This window comes from Coenobita brevimanus, chromosome 98, assembly GCF_032717465.1.
Source record: "Coenobita brevimanus isolate Jiangsu-jjx chromosome 98, ASM3271746v2, whole genome shotgun sequence".
NCBI lineage: Eukaryota > Metazoa > Arthropoda > Malacostraca > Decapoda > Coenobitidae > Coenobita > Coenobita brevimanus.
This window is the reverse complement of record NC_137051.1, coordinates 16874706-16894150: the sequence shown is the minus strand read 5'-3', so window position 1 is coordinate 16894150 and position 19445 is coordinate 16874706. Positions and strand designations below refer to the sequence as shown.

The 19445-nt window shown below is 40.1% G+C and overlaps 3 protein-coding genes across 3 annotated transcripts; all 3 read right to left on the bottom strand.

The window, feature by feature from the left end:
- Positions 1-7071: 7071 nt before the first annotated feature.
- LOC145414225 (uncharacterized) lies at positions 7072-8216 on the bottom strand. The gene is made up of 2 exons (XM_080283803.1): positions 8205-8216; positions 7072-7677 (listed from the first exon to the last, which is right to left on the bottom strand). Exons 1-2 carry the CDS (start codon positions 8214-8216, stop codon positions 7072-7074), a joined length of 618 nt encoding a protein of 205 aa, XP_080139929.1.
- A 2800-nt stretch (positions 8217-11016) lies between these two features.
- Positions 11017-11924, bottom strand: LOC145414224 (uncharacterized). Its single transcript, XM_080283802.1, has 2 exons — positions 11913-11924; positions 11017-11394 (listed from the first exon to the last, which is right to left on the bottom strand). The coding sequence occupies exons 1-2, from the start codon at positions 11922-11924 to the stop codon at positions 11017-11019; spliced, it is 390 nt and encodes a 129-aa protein (XP_080139928.1).
- A 3137-nt stretch (positions 11925-15061) lies between these two features.
- Positions 15062-16203, bottom strand: LOC145414223 (uncharacterized). Its single transcript, XM_080283801.1, has 2 exons — positions 16192-16203; positions 15062-15667 (listed from the first exon to the last, which is right to left on the bottom strand). The coding sequence occupies exons 1-2, from the start codon at positions 16201-16203 to the stop codon at positions 15062-15064; spliced, it is 618 nt and encodes a 205-aa protein (XP_080139927.1).
- Between the last annotated feature and the right edge of the window lie 3242 nt (positions 16204-19445).

Genomic DNA, 19445 nt, shown 5'->3' with positions numbered 1-19445 from the left:
GGACTCATGCTACAGGTAACAATTTTCATTTTTCAACCACGGTTTGCGTTTTCAAAACATCAGAGAACAGCCACAATGTTCCTTTTAATGTACTACGGAAAATATACGTTATTCCCAGTCTATGAAACAAAATATACATCGGCCATACTTCAGAAATTTGTGTTGTTATATGTTTTCATATTCAGCCACGAGCTAATTCATTTGAAAATACAACATCAATAAAAACCGTCCAGGAAACATATGGGAAAATTAATAATGCAAAGCCTGTTAGAAGCCAAATATTCTATTTTGTCCTGACTTTAGAGTCGCCAATCACTTTTCAATACTTATGATAAATATATGTTTTTAGGAAGTAATCATAGGCATTCCATAACATTTCGAGAGTATTTATTTTTGTTTCTGTACATCGACGTTTCTAGTTTATGACTCATCGGTGACGGACGACTGGACAAGAGCTCACCCATGGTAACCATAGCCGTAGCCTCCATAGCCACCAAAAACCTCCTAAACGGTGGCCTCCATAGCCACGAAGAAAGCCAGGCTCAGGCTCGGGTTCAGCACTCCTCTTCCAGCGTCCATATCCACCGTATCCGCCACCGTATCAGACCCCGTATCTGCCACCATAGCCGCCGTAGGACAGGAAGCCAGGCTCGGGTTCGGGTTCGGGCTCGGCACTCCTCTTTCAGCGTCCGTAGCCACCATAACCTCCGTAGCCTCCACGAAAGCCTCCTCTGTGGAATCCAATACCTCTATGGCCGCCATGGAGGAAGCCAGGCTCTGGCTCCGACTCGGCACTCACGGCCACAAGGCAGAGGGCCGCCAGGGCAACGACAGTCTGAGAGGAGACAGTGTATGTAACTATGCACCAATTAAATAATAACGATGACAGGCAATGTTAATATCTGTGATTCAAAATATAAATGAAACAAATAACTAAATAAATGAACAGACGAGAGATCAGTATAACTTTCCTCGTCATTTCCCTCACTTTCCGTGAAATGAGATAATTCGTTGTCTCACATGATCCAAATTACATCCTTGCTTTATATAGCGTCAAGAAAACAAAGGCAACACTTCTGATATTACTGTTAAATTTCGTACCATGAATCGCCACAGTTAATAACAAACTCATGATCTCCTTCAAGACACTGTCACCCTCGTCACATGAATGATGGATATTGTATTTTATTACTGCTGCATCCAGACTAGTTTAGCTTAGTTTGGACTTATGGAAGCATTAGATATAGCTTTCAGTAACACCTGCACGATAGAAATCCCACCTAAGATGAGGAAATTCATCTACAGGTTGTAGAAATTAAACCCTGCATTCCGTGGGTTAAAATGTGACTCACCAGGGTCTTCATGTCGACCAGTGTTGTGATGTGTCCGGTGTGATGTTGCTCCACGCCTCCTGTCTCATTATATATCCACGAGACGCTGTTAACGCACGCTACGAACGAACGTATCGCTCCAGGACCCCACTTTTTTGGCCCTATACACTTTCCACAAAATTTTGTCAGGCAGCGGGAAGGAGCCGTGGTGGCAACATTGTTGTGATGGCACTGGAACTGCGATGATAATTACTGCTACAGTTAATGTGCTGATGCAGGCTTTGTTGCAGATGATATTTTGATCGGTTGTGTTGTTGATACTGTTAAATTTAGGCTGCGTGGAAGATACTGTTTTGATTTCGGGTGTTTTAGTGATACTACTGTGTTGCTGATTTTTTTCCTGATGTAAATTCACAACCACACACACACACACACACACACACACACACACACACACACACACACACACACACACACACACACACACACACACACACAGATAGATAAATAGATAGTTTTTGACCACAGCTTACATTTACATAATAAATTAGAAATAGGATATTATGTAACAACTCTAGACCTCTCGACACTGAATGAAAGGACAAAACTTTACACTTTCTTATAACAAATAACTTTTTTAAAGGCAGTAGATGAAACTGGAGTACACAGTCAAAATACTGAGTTAGTAAAACATATTCCAAAGCAAAAAAAAAAAAAAAAATCATACTACATACACACATACAAATACACATACAGATACATATACATACATAAACATATATATGTACACGGACATACATACACATACACACATACATACAAAGATAAACACATATTCACATATACATAAATATCAACCCAAGAGAACAGATAGAGGCTTGGTATCAATTATCGGTCATTGAACACCAGATCCACTGACAACTCGAATTAAAGTCTTGATGTTATTTACAACACACATTTTTTACAACACACACACACACACACACACACACACACACACACACACACACACACACACATATATAGATAGATATATAGTTTATTGACCACAGCTTACAATTATAAAATAAAATACTAATATGATATTATGTAACAGCTCTGGACCTTTCGACACTGAGTGAAACGACAAAACTTCTTACACAGCTGTAGTCCAGCAAATATATTTTCTTATAACAACAAATAACTTTTTTTAAGAGCAGTATTATAAACTGGAGTACACAGTCAAAATATTGAGTTAATAAAAAATATTCCAAGGCAAAAAGATTTATATACATACATATAGACACACATATACACGTACAGAAACATACGTACACACATAACTATACACATACATATACATACATACACATGTACATATACACACAGACATACATACACATACACGCATATATACAAACATTCACACATACACACATATACATAAATATCAGCCGAAGAGAACAAATATAGGCTTGGCATCAATTATCGGTCACTGAACAGCAGATCCACTGTCAACTAGAATTAAACTTTAAATGATATTTACTACAGAAATTATTTACAGTACAACACACACACACACACACACACACACACACACATTAAACGCAGTTACTCATAGTCCTATGGTAAACTTACGTTTTAGCTTTACAGGCAGGTAGTAGCTGCCTTAGGACTCATACTACAGGTAACACTTTTCATTTATCAGCCACGGTATGCGTTTCCAATACATCAGAGAACAATCACAATGTTCCTTTCAATGTATTACGAAAAATATACGTTGAACCCAGTCTACGAAACAAAATATACTTCGGCCAAACTTCAGAAATTTGTGTTTTTTATATTTTGTCTTATTCACCCTCGAGCTTATTCAATTGAAAATGTAAGATCTATAGAAGCAGCCCAGGAAACATCTGGGTAAATTAATAATGCAAAGTCTGTTACAAGACAAATTTTCGACTTTATCCTAACTTCATAGTCTCCAGTCACTTTTGCATACAGTTATGATAAATATATGTTTTTAGGAAGTAATCATAGGCATTCCATAACATTTCGAGAGTATTTATTTATGATTGTATACATCGACGCTTCTAGTTTCTGACCCATCGGTGACGGACGACTGGACAAGAGCTCACCCATGGTAGCCATAGCCGTAGCCTCTATAGCCACCAAAACCTCCTAAACGGTGGCCTCCATAGTCACGAAGAAAGCCAGGCTCAGGGTCGGGTTCAGCACTTCTCTTCCAGCGTCCATATCCACCGTATCCGCCACCATACCCAACCCCGTATCTGCCACCATAGCCGCCGTAGGACAGGAAGCCAGGCTCGGGTTCGGGTTCAGGCTCGGCACTCCTCTTATAGCGTCGGTAGCCACCATAGCCTCCGTAGCCTCCACGAAAGCCTCCTCTGTGGAATCCAATACCTCTATGGCCGCCATGGAGGAAGCCAGGCCCCGGCTCCGGCTCGCCACTCACGGCCACAAGGCAGAGGGCCGCCAGGGCAACGACAGTCTAAGAGGAGGCGGTGTATGTAACTATGCACCAATTAAATAATAACGATGACAGGCAATGTTAATATCTGTGATTCAAAATATGAATGAAACAAATACCTAAATAAATGAACAGACGAGAGATCAATATAACTTTCCTCGTCATTTCTCTCACTTTTCGTGAAATGAGATAATTCGTTGTCTCACATGATCCAAATTACATCCTTGCTTTATATAGCGTAAAGAAAACAAAGGCAACACTTCTGATATTACTGTTAAATCTCGTACCATGAATAGCCACAGTTAATAACAAACTCATGATCTCCTTCAAGGCCCTGTCACCCTCGTCACATGAATGATGGATATTGTATTTTATTACTACTGCGTCCAGACTAGTTTAGCTTAGTTGGGATTTATGGAAGCATTAGATATAGCTTTCCTTAACACCTGCACGATAGAAATCCCACCTAAGATGAGGAAATTCATCTGCATGTTGTAGAAATTAAGCACTGCATTCCGTGGGTTAAAATGTGACTCACCAGGGTCTTCATGTCGACCAGTGTTGTGCTGTGTCCCGTGTGATGGTGCTCCACGCCTCCTGTCTGCTTATATATCCACGAGACGCTGTTAACGCACGCTACTGACGAACGTCTCGCTCAAGGACCCCACTTTTTTGGCCCTGTACGCTTTCCACAAAACTGTCAGGCAGCGGGAAGGAGCCGTAGTGGCAACATTGTTGTGATGGTACTGGAACTGAGATGATATTTATAGGTACAGTTAATGTTCTTTTGCAGCCTGTGTTGCAGATGATATTTTGATCGATTGTATTGTTGATACTGTTAAATTTATCCTGCGTTGAAGATACTGTTTGATTTCGGGTGTCTTAGTGATACACACACACACACACACACACACACACACACACACACACACACACTGGGTGTACTCTATACTTCTCGATATGGCTGTGCTATTTTCTGTTATTCAGGAATGTGTTAAACGAAATATGAATTTTTTCAAGATTCGCCAGTAATTGTTTATATTATACTGCTTCTCGAAATTCATCGAATTATTAGATTATATTCAAAGTGTGATTAATAATATCGCGAGAGGCAGTTCCTTGGATACAATATACGTTACCATATGAAAATATAAATAAATGTAGAATAGGGTGGTTCTATACTAAACAATCGAAGGTGAATATCATTGTGAATTTTCATACAAGGTTAACAGTGACAGCTGTCCCTTGATCTCCTCCATGGTACTTGACGTATTTCATTGCTCATCTTGGTTACAAGTGCAAAGAGAATTTACCGGGAAACGAAAGAAGTAGAGATAATGAAGAGAAGGCATATCAGTCCTTGTAGAAGAAAATATTATGGAAATGATATTAGAATAAGTAGTTATAGAACTCTGTATTACCTGTTAGCTTACATGCTACATAAATTGAAACCTGTTTATATAAGTTATTCTCTCTCTCTCTCTCTCTCTCTCTCTCTCTCTCTCTCTCTCTCTCTCTCTCTGAAACTAAACATGTTTCGTTTTTTTTCATTTTGACAGTGATAGTCTTACTTAAATCAAGTCAGTTTTTCATAGCAAGTAACAGTTTAAAAGAATATATTTGAAAAACTGCACTAACTTCTTTATCCTTTAAACTATTTAGTATGTAACAGGCAGAGGTTTCCAATGGTAAATTAGACTCTTGTATAACCCAAATGATGTTAATATATATATGTTTGGGACACGTCGGAGAATAAGTCCAGTGTCATTTTTGCCTTCACTAGACTCGAGGTTCTGTTACTTTTAACTTGAACCAACCCACATTATGGATAAGAAACATCTGCAACCTATAACGTCTGACGTGATTAACACTAACATCAGATATACATAGGCACATTAATGGAGATAATGATGAAGTGTATTTGAAATAATAAGAAAGTTTTACCATAAACTAATGATAATTTTTGCCGGTCCTTTATATATGTGTCGCTAATAGGTCACCTTATTCATAATCCCGTGGGTAAACCATTTTTTACGTTCTCGCACAACTTTGCAAAAATATGTACGTAAGTGTATTACTTAATGCATGCAGGCATATGTAAGCTGTTTTCACACACACACACACACACACACACACACACACACACACACACACACACACACACACACACACACACACACATATAAATAGATAGATATTTTCTGACCACAGGTTAAATTTATATAACGAAATATAAATAGGATATTATGTATCAACTCTGGACTTCTCGACACTGAATGAAAGGACAAAACTTGTTACACATCAGTAGTCCACCAAATACACTATCTTATAACAAATATCTTTTTTAAGGGCAGTAGAAGAAACTGGAGTACAGAGTCAAAATATTAAGTTAGTAAAACATTTTCGAAAGCAAATAATATATACATAAATACATACACACATAAACATACATACATACACATATACATATACTGCACACATACAGATACATATACATATACATATATATGTCCACACACATACACACATGCATACAAACATACACACATATACACATATACTGTACATAAATATCAACCCAAGAGAACAAATACAGGCTTAGCATCAATTATCGGTCACTGAACATCAGATCCACTGACAACTCGAATTAAACTCTACATGTTATTTAAAACACACATTATTTATAACATACACACACACACACACACACACACACACACACACACACACACACACACACACACACATTTATCGCAGTTACTCATAGTCCCATCGTAAAATTACGTTTTAGCTTTACAGGCAGGTAGTAGCTACCGTAGGACTCATGCTACAGGTAACAATTTTCATTTTTTAGCCACGGGTTTCGTTTTCAAAACATCAGAGAACAACCACAATGTTCCTTTTAATATATTACGGAAAATTTACATTATTCCCAGTATATGAAACAAAATATTCTTCGGCCGTATTCAGAAATTTGTGTTGTCATATTTTTTCATATTCAGCCACGAGTTTGTTAAGTTGAAATATAACATCTATAGAAAACTCCAGGAAACATGTGGGAAAATTAATAATGCAAAGTCTGTTTGAAGTCAAATATTCGATTTTGTCCTAACTTCATAGTCGTCAGTAACGTTTGCATACACTTATGATAAATATATGTTTTTAGGAAGTAATCATAGGCATTCCATAACATTTCGAGAGTATTTATTTTTGTTTGTATAAATCGACGTTTATAGTTTATGACCCATCGGTGACGGACGACTGGACAAGAGCTCACCCATGGTAGCCATAGCCGTAGCCTCCGTAGCCACCAAAACCTCCGAAATGGTGGCCTCCATAGCCACGAAGAAAGCCAGGCTCAGGCTCGGGTTCAGCACTCCTCTTCCAGCGTCCATATCCACCGTATCCGCCACCATACCCACCACCGTACCCAATACCGTACCCGCCGTAGGACAGGAAGCCAGGCTCGGGTTCGGGTTCGGGCTCGGCACTCCTCTTATAGCGTCCGTAGCCACCATAGCCTCCGTAACCTCCGTATCCACCACCGAAGGAAACGAGCCTCCTTCTGAAGCCAGGCTCGGGCTCAGGTTCGGCCTCGGCGCTTCTCTTCCAGCGTCCGTAGCCACCATAACCTCCATAGCCGCCGTATCCACCACCGATTGACAGGAAGCTCCTTCTGTATCCTGGCTCGGGCTTGGGCTCAGGATCGGGCTCGGCGCTCCTCCTCTTGCGTCCGTAGCCACCATAGCCTCCGTAGCCTCCACGAAAGCCTCCTCTGTGGAAGCCAATACCTCTGTGGCCGCCACGGAGGAAGCCAGGCTCTGGCTCTGGCTCGGCACTCACGGCCACCAGGCAGAGGGCCGCCAGGGCAGCGACAGTCTGAGGAGAGACAGTGTAGTTAACTATGCACTAATTGGACAATAACGATAACAGGCAATTGGTTAATACGTGAGGTTCAAAATATTCATGAAACAAATCACTAAGTAAATGAACAGACGAGAGATCAGTATACCTATCCTCTTGATTTCCTTCAGTTGTGTTACAATTAGAAGATCATTATTTTGTATTACATAAATCAAAATACAACCTTGCTTTATATCGCGTAAGGGAAACAAAGACAACCCTTCTGATGTTACTGTTAATTTTCATACCATGAATACCCACAGTTAACAACAAACTCATGATCTCCTTCAAGATACTGTCACCCTCGTCACTTGAATGATGGATTCTGTATTTTATTACTGCTGCATCCAGACGACTTTATTTAGCTTAGTTGGGATTTATGGAGACGTTAGATATAGCTTTCAGTAACACCTGCACGACAGAAATCGCACCTAAGATGAGGAAATTCATCTGCATGTTGTAGAAATTAAGAACTGCATTCCGTGTGTTAAACTGTGACTCACCAGGGTCTTCATGTCGACCAGTGTTGTGCTGTGTCCCGTGTGATGGTGCTCCACGACTCCTGTCTCCTTATATATCCACGAGACTCTGTTAACGCACGCTACGAACGAACGTCTCGCTCAAGGACCCCACTTTATTGGCCCTATACGCTTCCCACAAAACTTTGTCAGGCAGCGGGAAGGAGCCGTAGTGGTAACATTGTTGTGATGGCACTGGTACTGCGATGATAATTATTGCTACAGTTAATGTGCTGCTGTAGGCTGTGTTGCAGATCATATTTTGATCGGCTGTATTGTTAATACTCTTAAAAGTAGGCTGCGTGGAAGGTACTGTTTTGATTTCGGCTTTTTTAGTGATACTGTTGTCTTGCTGATTTTTTTGCTGATATAAATTAACACACACACACACACACACACACACACACACACACACACACACACACACACACACACACACACACACACACACACACACACACACACACACACACACACACACACACACACACACACACACACACACACACACACACACACACACACACACACACACACAGGGTGTACTCTATTCGTGTCAATAAGGCTCTGCTATTTTCTATTATTCAGGTATGTGTTACACGAAATATGAATTTATTCAAGATTCACTAATAATTGTTTATATTAGTATGCTTCTGGAAATTCATCGAATTATTAGACTCTATCCACAATGTGATTAATAATATCGCGAGAGGCAGTTGTTTTGATACAATATACGTTACCACATGAAAATATAAGTAAATGTAGAATAGGGAGGTTCTCTGCTAAACAATCGATGGTCAATATCATTGTGAATTTTCATACAGGGTTAACAGTGACAGCTGTCCTTTGATCTCCTACATGGTGCTTGATGCATTTCATTGCTCATCTTTTTTATAAGTGCAAAGAGAATTTACCTGGAAAGGAAAGAAGTAGAGATAATGAAGAGAAGGGATATAAGTCCTTGTAAAAGAAAATATTATGGAAATGATATTAGAATAGGCAGTTATAGAAGGCTGTTTTACGTGTTAGCTTACATGCTACATAAATCGAAACCTGTTTATATAAGTTACTCTCTCTCTCTCTCTCTCTCTCTCTCTCTCTCTGAAATTAAACGTGTTTCGTTTTTTTCATTTTGACAATGCTAGTCTTACTTAAATCAAGTCAGTTTTTCATAGCAAGTAACAGTTTAAAAGAATGTATTTGAAAAACTGCACTAACTTCATTATCTTGTAAACTATTTAGTCTTTAACAGGCAGAGGTTTCCAATGGTAAATTAGACTCTTGTATAACCCAAATGATGTTAATATATATATGTGTGGGACACGTCGGAGAATAGGTCCAGTGCCATTTTTTCCTTGACTAGACTCGAGGCTTTGTTACTTCTAACTTCGACCAACCCACATTATGGATAAGAAACAACATCTGCAACCCATAACGTCTGACATGATTAACACTATCATCAGCTATACATAGGCACATTAATATAGATAATGATGAAATATATTTCAAATAATAAGAAAGTCTTACCATAAACTAATTATAATTTTTGCGGGTCCTTTATACACGTATCCCTAATTAGGCCACGCCACCTTATTCATAATCCCGTGGGTAAAGCATTCTTTACGTTCTCGCACAACTTTGCAAAAATATGTACGTAAGTGTATTACTTAATGCATACAGGCATATGTAAGTTGTTTTCACACACACACACACACACACACAGATAGATAGTTTTTGACCACAGCTAACATTTATATAACAAAACACAAATAGGATATTATGTAAAATCTCTGGACTTCTCGACAGTGAATGAAACGACAAAACTTCTTACACATCTGCAGTCCACCAAATACACTTTCTTATAACAAATAACTTTTTTAAGGGCAGTAGATGGAACTTCAGTACACAGTCAAAATATTGAGGTAGTAAAAAATATTCCAAAGCAAAAAATATATCCATAAATACATACACACATACAAACATACATACATACACATATGCATATACACATAGATATACATGTACATATACCAGTACACATATATGTACACACACATACATACACATACACACATACATACAAAGATGAAGACATATACATAAATATCAACCTAAGAGAACAAATACAGGCTCGAAATCAATTATCGGTCACTGAACAGCAGATCCACTGACAACTCGAATTAAACTCTAAATGTTATTTAAAACAAACATAATTTACAACACACACACACACACACACACACACACACACACACACACACACACACACATTTATCGCAGTTACTCATAGTCCCACGGTAAATTTACGTTTTAGCCTTACAGGCAGGTAGTAGCTACCGTAGGACTCGTGCTACAAGTAATAATTTTCATTTTTCAACCACGGTTTCCATTTTCAAATCATAAGAGAACAACGACAATGTTCCTTTTAATGTATTACGGAAAATATACGTTATTCCCAGTCTATGAAACAAAATATACTTCGGCCATACTTCAGAATTTTGTGTTGTTATATGTTTTCATATTCAGCCACGAGCTTAATCAGTTGAAAATATAACATCTATAAAAACCGTCCAGGAAACATCTGAGAAAATTAATAATGCACAGTCTGTTAGAAGTCAAATATTCGAATTTGTCCTGACTTCAGAGTCGCCAATCACTTTTGCATAGTTATGATAAATATATGTTTTTAGGAAGTAATCATACGCATTCCATAACATTTCGAGAGTATTTATTTTTGTTTGTATACATCGACGTTTATAGTTTAAGACCCATCGGTGACGGACGACTGGACAAGAGCTCACCCATGGTAGCCATAGCCGTAGCCTCCGTAGCCACCAAAGCCTCCGAAACGGTGGCCTCCATAGCCACGAAGAAAGCCAGGCTCAGGCTCGGGTTCAGCACTCCTCTTCCAGCGTCCATATCCACCGTATCCGCCACCGTACCCGACCCCGTATCTGCCACCATAGCCGCCGTAGGACAGGAAGCCGGGCTCGGGTTCGGGTTCGGGCTCGGCACTCCTCTTATAGCGTCCGTAACCACCATAGCCTCCGTAGCCTCCACGAAAGCCTCCTCTGTGGAATCCAATACCTCTATGGCCGCCATGGAGGAAACCAGGCTCTGGCTCCGGCTCGGCACTCACGGCCACAAGGCAGAGGGCAGCCAGGGCGACGACAGTCTAAAAGGAGACAGTGTATGTAACTATGCACCAATTAAATAATAACGATGACAGGCAATGTTAATATCTGTGATTCAAATATATAAATGAAACAAATAACTAAATAAATTAACAGACGGGAGATCAATATTACTTTCCTCTTCATGTCTCTCACTTTCCGTGAAATGAGATAATTCGTTGTCTCACATGATCCAAATAACATCCTTGCTTTATATAGCGTAAAGAAAACAAAGATAACACTTCTGATATTACTATTTAATTTTGTACCATGAATGGCAACAGTTAATTACAAACTCATGATCCCGTTCAAGACACTGTCACTCTCGTCACATGAATGATGGATATTGTATTTTATTACTGCTGCATCCAGACTAGTTTAGCTTAGTTGGGACTTATGCAAGCATTAGATATAGCTTTCAGTAACACCTGCACGATAGAAATCCCACCTAAGATGAGGAAATTCATCTACAGGTTGTAGAAATTAAGCACTGCATTCCGTGGGTTAAAATGTGACTCACCAGGGTCTTCATGTCGACCAGTGTTGTGCTGTGTCCTGTGTGATGGTGCTCCACGCCTCCTGTCTCCTTATATATCCACAAGACGCTGTTAACGCACGCTACGAACGAACGTCTCGCTCAAGGACCCCACTTTTTTGGCCCTGTACACTTTCCACAAACTTTGTCAGGCAGGGGGAAGGAGCCGTGGTGGCAACATTGTTGTGATGACACTGGAACTGCGATGATAATTACTGCTACAGTTAATGTGCTGATGCAGGCTGTGTTGCAGATGATATTTTGATCGGTTGTATTGTTGATACTGTTAAATTTAGGCTGCGTGGAAGATACTGTTTTAATTTCGGGTGTCTTAGTGATACTATTGTGTTGCTGATTTTTTTGCTGATGTAAATTAACACACACACACACACACACACACACACACACACACACACACACACACACACACACACACACACACACACACACACACACAGATAGATAAATAGATAGTTTTTGACCACAGCTTCCATTTACATAATAAAATAGAAATAGGATATTATGTAACAACTCGACCTCTCGACACTGAATGAAAGGACAAAACTTTACACTTTCTTATAACAAATAACTTTTTTAAAGGCAGTAGATGAAACTGGAGTACACAGTCAAAATACTGAGTTAGTAAAACATATTCCAAAGCAAAAAAAAAAAAAAAATTCATATTTACATACACACATACAAATACACATACAGATACATATACATACATATACATATATATGTACACGCACATACATACACATACACACATACATACAAAGATAAACACATATTCACATATACATAAATATCAACCCAAGAGAACATATAGAGGCTTGGCATCAATTATCGGTCACTGAACACGAGATCCACTGACAACTCGAATTAAACTCTAAATGTTATTTAAAACACATATTATTTACAACGCACACACACACACACACACACACACACACACACACACACACACACACACACACACACACACACACACATACACACTTGTACCTTTCCTTCTTGCTGGAAGTTTGCTCTCATTCAGCCAGTCCCAAAGAACGGTGACCACTCCCAACCCTCCAACTATCGTCCAATTGCTTTAACGTCCTGTATTTCAAAAGTTTTTGAGTCAATTCTCAATAGAAAAGTTTTAAGGCATCTTTCCTATCACAATCTTCTTTCCGATCGTCAGTACGGGTTCCGTCAGGGACGCTCCACTGGCGATCTTCTCACCTACCTTTCAGATCCCTGGTCATCCTCCTTTCGGGACTTTGGCGAAAGCTTTCCCATTGCACTTGACATCTCAAAGGCTTTCGATCGAGTCTGGCATAAATCTTTAATTTCCAAACTGCCCTCTTACGGTTTCTATCCTTCTATCTGTGCCTTCATCGCTAACTTCCTTTCTGGTCGTTCTATAGCCGCTGTTGTAGACGGCCATCGTTCTTCTCCTAGCTCTATCAACAGTGGTGTTCCTCAGGGCTCTGTCCTATCACCAACTCTCTTCCTTTTATTCATCAATGATCATCTAAGCTGTACATCTAACCCTATCCACTCAAACGCTGATGACTCCACCCTTCACCTTTCCATTCGGTTCCCGCAACTCCCATCTCAACAGTTACTTCAGCAAACAAGGGATGAGGCTATGGCACACCTAATGTCTGACTTGGCTCGTATCTCTGACTAGGGTAAAAATAATATGGTTGTTTTAATACATCTAAGACTCAGTTCTTACACCTATCAACCCGACAAAATCTTCCACAGGTATACCCACCAATGTTTAATAATATTCAGCTTAATCTTGCATCATCCTTGAACATGCTTGGGGTTTCATTTACTCGGGACTTATCTTGGAAAGATCATATTACATCTCTTGTAAAATCTGCTTCCAAGAGATTGGGTGTGCTAAGCCGACTCCGTTCTTTCTTTACCCCTGCACAATTGTTGACTCTATACAGGGGTTTTATCAGCCCCTGTGTGGAGTACAACTCTCATGTGTGGGGAGGCTCCCAACATACAGCTCTTCTCAATAGGGTGGAGTCAAAGGCTTTTCGTCTCGTTAACTCTCCTCCTCTTACTGACTCCCTTCAACCTCTGTCTCTTCGCCGCACTGTTGCATCTTTATCTCTTTTCTATCGCAACTTTAATGGTCACTGCTCCTCTGAACTGTCTGCTTGCATTCCTCCACCTCTACGACGGGCGCGTAGCACCCGTCTGGCAGCAAACTCTCATCCCTTTTCTGTCCAACTCTCTAATGCAAGAGTTAACTGTTACTCCCAGTCTTTCATTTATCCAACAGGTCAGCTCTGGAACTGTCTCCCTCTGTCTGTATTTCCTGCTGCCTATGATCTCCAGTCTTTCAAACGCAGTGTGTCCAGGCATCTCAAAATGATCGGATCTTGAATTTGGCTCTCTCTTGTATTTTGTTTTTCTCTTGGAGGGAACTGTTACTGCGGGCTCATGGCCTTTGGTTCCTTCTTCCTCGCAAAACACACACACACACACACACACACACACACACACACACACACACACACACACACACACACACACACACACACACACACACACACACACACACACACACACACACACACACACACACACACACACACACACACACATTTATCGCAGTTACTAATAGTCCCACGGTAAACTTACGTTTTGCAGGTAGTAGCTACCGTAGGACTCATGCTACAAGTGACAATTTTCATTTTTCAACCACGGTTTTCGTTTTCAAATCATCAGAGAACAACCACAATGTTCCTTTTAATGTATTACGGAAAATATACGTTATTCCCAGTCTGTGGAACAAAATATACTTCGGCCATACTTCAGAAATTTGTGTTTTTATATGTTTTCATATTCAACCACGAGCTAAATCAGTTAAAATATAACATATATAAAAACCGTCCAGGAAACATCTGGGAAAATTAATAATCCAAAGTCTGTTAGAAGTCAAATATTCGAGTTTGTCCTGACTTCAGAGTCGCCTGTCATGTTTGCATAGTTATGATAAATATATGTTTTTAGGAAGCAATCATAGGCATTCCATAACATTTCGGGAGTATTTATTTTTGTTTCCATACATCGACGTTTATAGTTTATGACGCATCGGTGACGAACGACTGGACAAGAGCTCACCCATGGTAGCCATAGCCGTAGCCTCCGTACCCACCAAAGCCTCCGAAACGGTGGCCTCCATAGCCACGAAGAAAGCCAGGCTCAGGCTCGGGTTCAGCACTCCTCTTCCAGCGTCCATGTCCACCGTATCCGCCACCATACCCACCACCGTACCCAATACCGTACCCGCCGTAGGACAGGAAGCCAGGCTCGGGTTCGGGTTCGGGCTCGGCACTCCTCTTCCAGCGTCCGTAGCCACCATAGCCTCCGTAACCTCCGTATCCACCACCGAAGGAAACGAGCCTCCTTCTGAAGCCAGGCTCGGGCTCAGGTTCGGGCTCGGCGCTTCTCTTCCAGCGTCCGTAGCCACCATAACCTCCATAGCCGCCGTATCCACCACCGATGGACAGGAAGCTCCTTCTGTATCCTGGTTCGGGCTCGGGTTCGGGTTCGGGCTCGGCGCTCCTCCTCTTACGTCCGTAGCCACCATAACCTCCGTAGCCTCCACCAAAGCCTCCTCTGTGGAAGCCAATACCTCTATGGCCGCCACGGAGGAAGCCAGGCTCTGGCTCTGGCTCGGCACTCACGGCCACCAGGCAGAGGGCCGCCAGGGCAGCGACAGTCTGAGGAGAGACAGTGTAGTTAACTAAGCACTAATTAGACAATAACGATGACAAGCAATTGGTTAATACATGTGGTTCAAAATATAAATGAAACAAATCACTAAGTAAATGAACAGACGAGAGATCAGTATACCTATCCCCTTGATTTCCTTCAGTTGTGTTACAATTAGAAAATCATTATTTTGTATTACATGAATCAAAATACAACCTTGCTTTATATCGCGTAATGCAAACAAAGGCAACCCTTCTGATTTTACTGTTAATATTCATACCATGAATACCCAAAGCTAACAACAAACTCATGATCTTCAAGATACTGTCATCCTCGTCACTTGAATGATGGATTCTGTATTTTATTACTGCTGCATCCAAATAACTTTATTTAGCTTAGTTGGGATTTATGGAGATGTTAGATATAGCTTTCAGTAACACCTGCACGACAGAAATCGCACCTAAGATGAGGAAATTCATCTGCATGTTGTAGAAATTAAGCACTGCATTCCGTGGGTTAAACTGTGACTCACAAGTGTCTTCATGTCGACCAGTGTTGTGCTGTGTCCCGTGTGATGGTGCTCCACGACTCCTGTCTCCTTATAAATCCACGAGATTCTGTTAACGCACGCTACGAACGAACGTCTCGCTCAAGGACCCCACTTTATTGGCCTTATACGCTTTCCACAAAACTTTGTCAGGCAGCGGGAAGGAGCCGTAGTCGTAACACTGTTGTGATGGCACTGGTACTGCGATGATAATTACTGCTACAGATAATGTGCTGATGCAGGCTGTGTTGCAGATCATATTTTGATCGGCTGTATTGTTGATACTCTTAAAAGTAGGCTGCTTGGAAGGTACTGTTTTGATTTCGGCTGTTTGAGTGACGCTGTTGTGTTGCTGATTTTTTTGCTGATGTAAATTAACACACACACACACACACACACACACACACACACACACACACACACACACACACACACACATACATACACACACACACACACACACACACACACACACACACACACACATACATACACACACACACACACACACACACACACACACACACACACACACACACACACACACACACACACACACACAAACTCGAACACAAGCACACAGGGTGTACTCTATACGTGTCAATAAGGCTGTGCTATTTTCTATTATTTAGGTATGTGTTACACGAAATATCAATTTATTCAAGATTCACTAATAATTGTTTATATTAGTATGCTTCTCGAAATTCATCGAATTATTAGACTCTACCCACAATGTGATTAATAATATCGCTAGAGGCAGTTGTTTTGATACAATATACGTTACCACATGAAAATATAAGTAAATGTAGACTAGGGAGGTTCTGTGCTAAACAATCGAAGGTCAATATCATTGTGAATTTTCATACAGGGTTAACAGTGACAGCTGTCCTTTGAACTCCTACATGGTGCTTGATGCATTTCATTGCTCATCTTTGTTATAAGTGCAAAGAGAATTTACCTGGAAAGGAAAGAAGTAGAGATAATGAAGAGAAGGGATGTAAGTCCTTGTAGACGAAAATATTATGGAAATGACAATAGAATAGGCAGTAATAGAAGGCTGTTTTACGTGTTAGCTTACATGCTACATAAATCGAAACCTGTTTATATAAGTTACTCTCTCTCTCTCTCTCTCTCTCTCTCTCTCTCTCTCTCTCTCTCTCTCTGAAAGTAAACATATTTCGTTTTTTCATATTGACAGTGGTAGTCTTACTTAAATCAAGTCAGTTTTTCATAGCAAGTAACAGTTTATAAGAATGTATTTAAAAAACTGCACTAACTTCATTATCTTGTAAGCTATTTAGTCTTTAACAGGCAGAGGTTTCCAATGGTAAATTAGACTCTTGTATAACCCAAATGATGTTAATATATATATGTGTGGGAATCGTCGGAGAATAGGTCCAGTGCCATTTTTGCCTTGACTAGACTCGAGGCTTTGTTACTTCTAACTTCGACCAACCCACATTATGGATAAGAAACAATATCTGCAACCCATAACGTCTGACGTGATTAACACTATCATCAGCTATACATAGGCACATTAATATAGATAATGATGAAGTGTATTTGAAATAATAAGAAAGTCTTACCATAAACTAATCATAATTTATCCCAGTCCTTTATACATGTATCGCTAATTAGGCCACGCCACTTTATTCATAATCCCGTGGTAAAGTATTCTTTACGTTCTCGCACAACTTTGCAAAAATATGTACGTAAGTGTGTTACTTAATGCATGCAGGTATATATAAGTTGTTTTCACACACAAACACACACACACACACACACACACACACACACACACACACACACACACACACACACACACACACACACACACACAGCTCGCTGGCGCAGAGGTAACGTTCTCGCTTGCCATCTGGTAGACGGGAGTTCCGCCTCGCTCACGTTGCGAAAAGTTTCACTGAAGAAGTGGGTGGTTACTGTCCCCCTCGAGCAAAGTGACGGGTGTGTGGGTGTGTGAAGGTCACAGCCTTGCTCTTAGATCGGACTATATGAGCTCTCAGCTCCCTTCCGGGAGGGTAAAATGCTGACGATCACGACCGTCAAGTGATCCTGACCGAGCCGGTGAATTACACACACACACACACACACATACACCCACCCACCCACACACACACACACACACACACACACACACACACACACACACACACACACACACACACACACACACACAGATAGATAGATAGATAGTTTTTGACCACAGCTAACATTTATATTACAAAACACAAATAGGATATTATGTAAAAACTCTGAACTTCTCGACACTGAATGAAACGACAAAACTTCTTACACATCTGTAGTCCACCAAATACACTTTCTTATAACAAATAATTTTTTAAGGGCAGTAGATGGAACTTCAGTACACAGTCAAAATATTAAGGTGGTAAAAAATATTTCAAACCAAAAAATATATCCATAAATACATGCACACATACAAACATACATACATACACATATTCATATACACATAGATATACATATACATATACCAGTACACATATATGTACACACACATACATACACATACACACATACATACAAACATACACACATATACATAAAAATCAACCCAAGAGAACAAATACAGGCTGGAAATCCATTGTCGGTCACTGAACAGCAGATCCACTGACAATTCGAATTAAACTCTAAACATTATTTACAACACACACACACACACACACACACACATTTATCGCAATTACTCATAGTCCCATGGTAAACTTACGTTTTAGCCTTACAGGCAGGTAGTAGCTACCGTAGGACTCGTGCTACAAGTAACAATTTTCATTTTTCAACCACGGTTTCCGTTTTCAAATCATCAGAGAACAACGACAATGTTCCTTTTAATGTATTACGGAAAATATACGCTATTCCCAGTCTGTGGAACAAAATATACTTCGGCCATACTTAAGAAATTTGTGTTGTAATATGTTTTCATATTCAGCCACGAGCTAAATCAGTTGAAAATATAGCATCTATAAAAACCGTCCAGGAAACATCTGGGAAAATTAATAATGCAAACTCTGTTAGAAGTCAAATATTCGAGTTTGTCCTGACTTCAGAGTCGCCAATCACTTTTGCATAGTTATGATAAATATATATTTTTAGGAAGTAATCATAGGCATTCCATAACATTTCGAGAGTATTTATTTTTGTTTGTATACATCGACCTTTATTGTTTATGACCCATTGGTGACGGACGACTGGACAAGAGC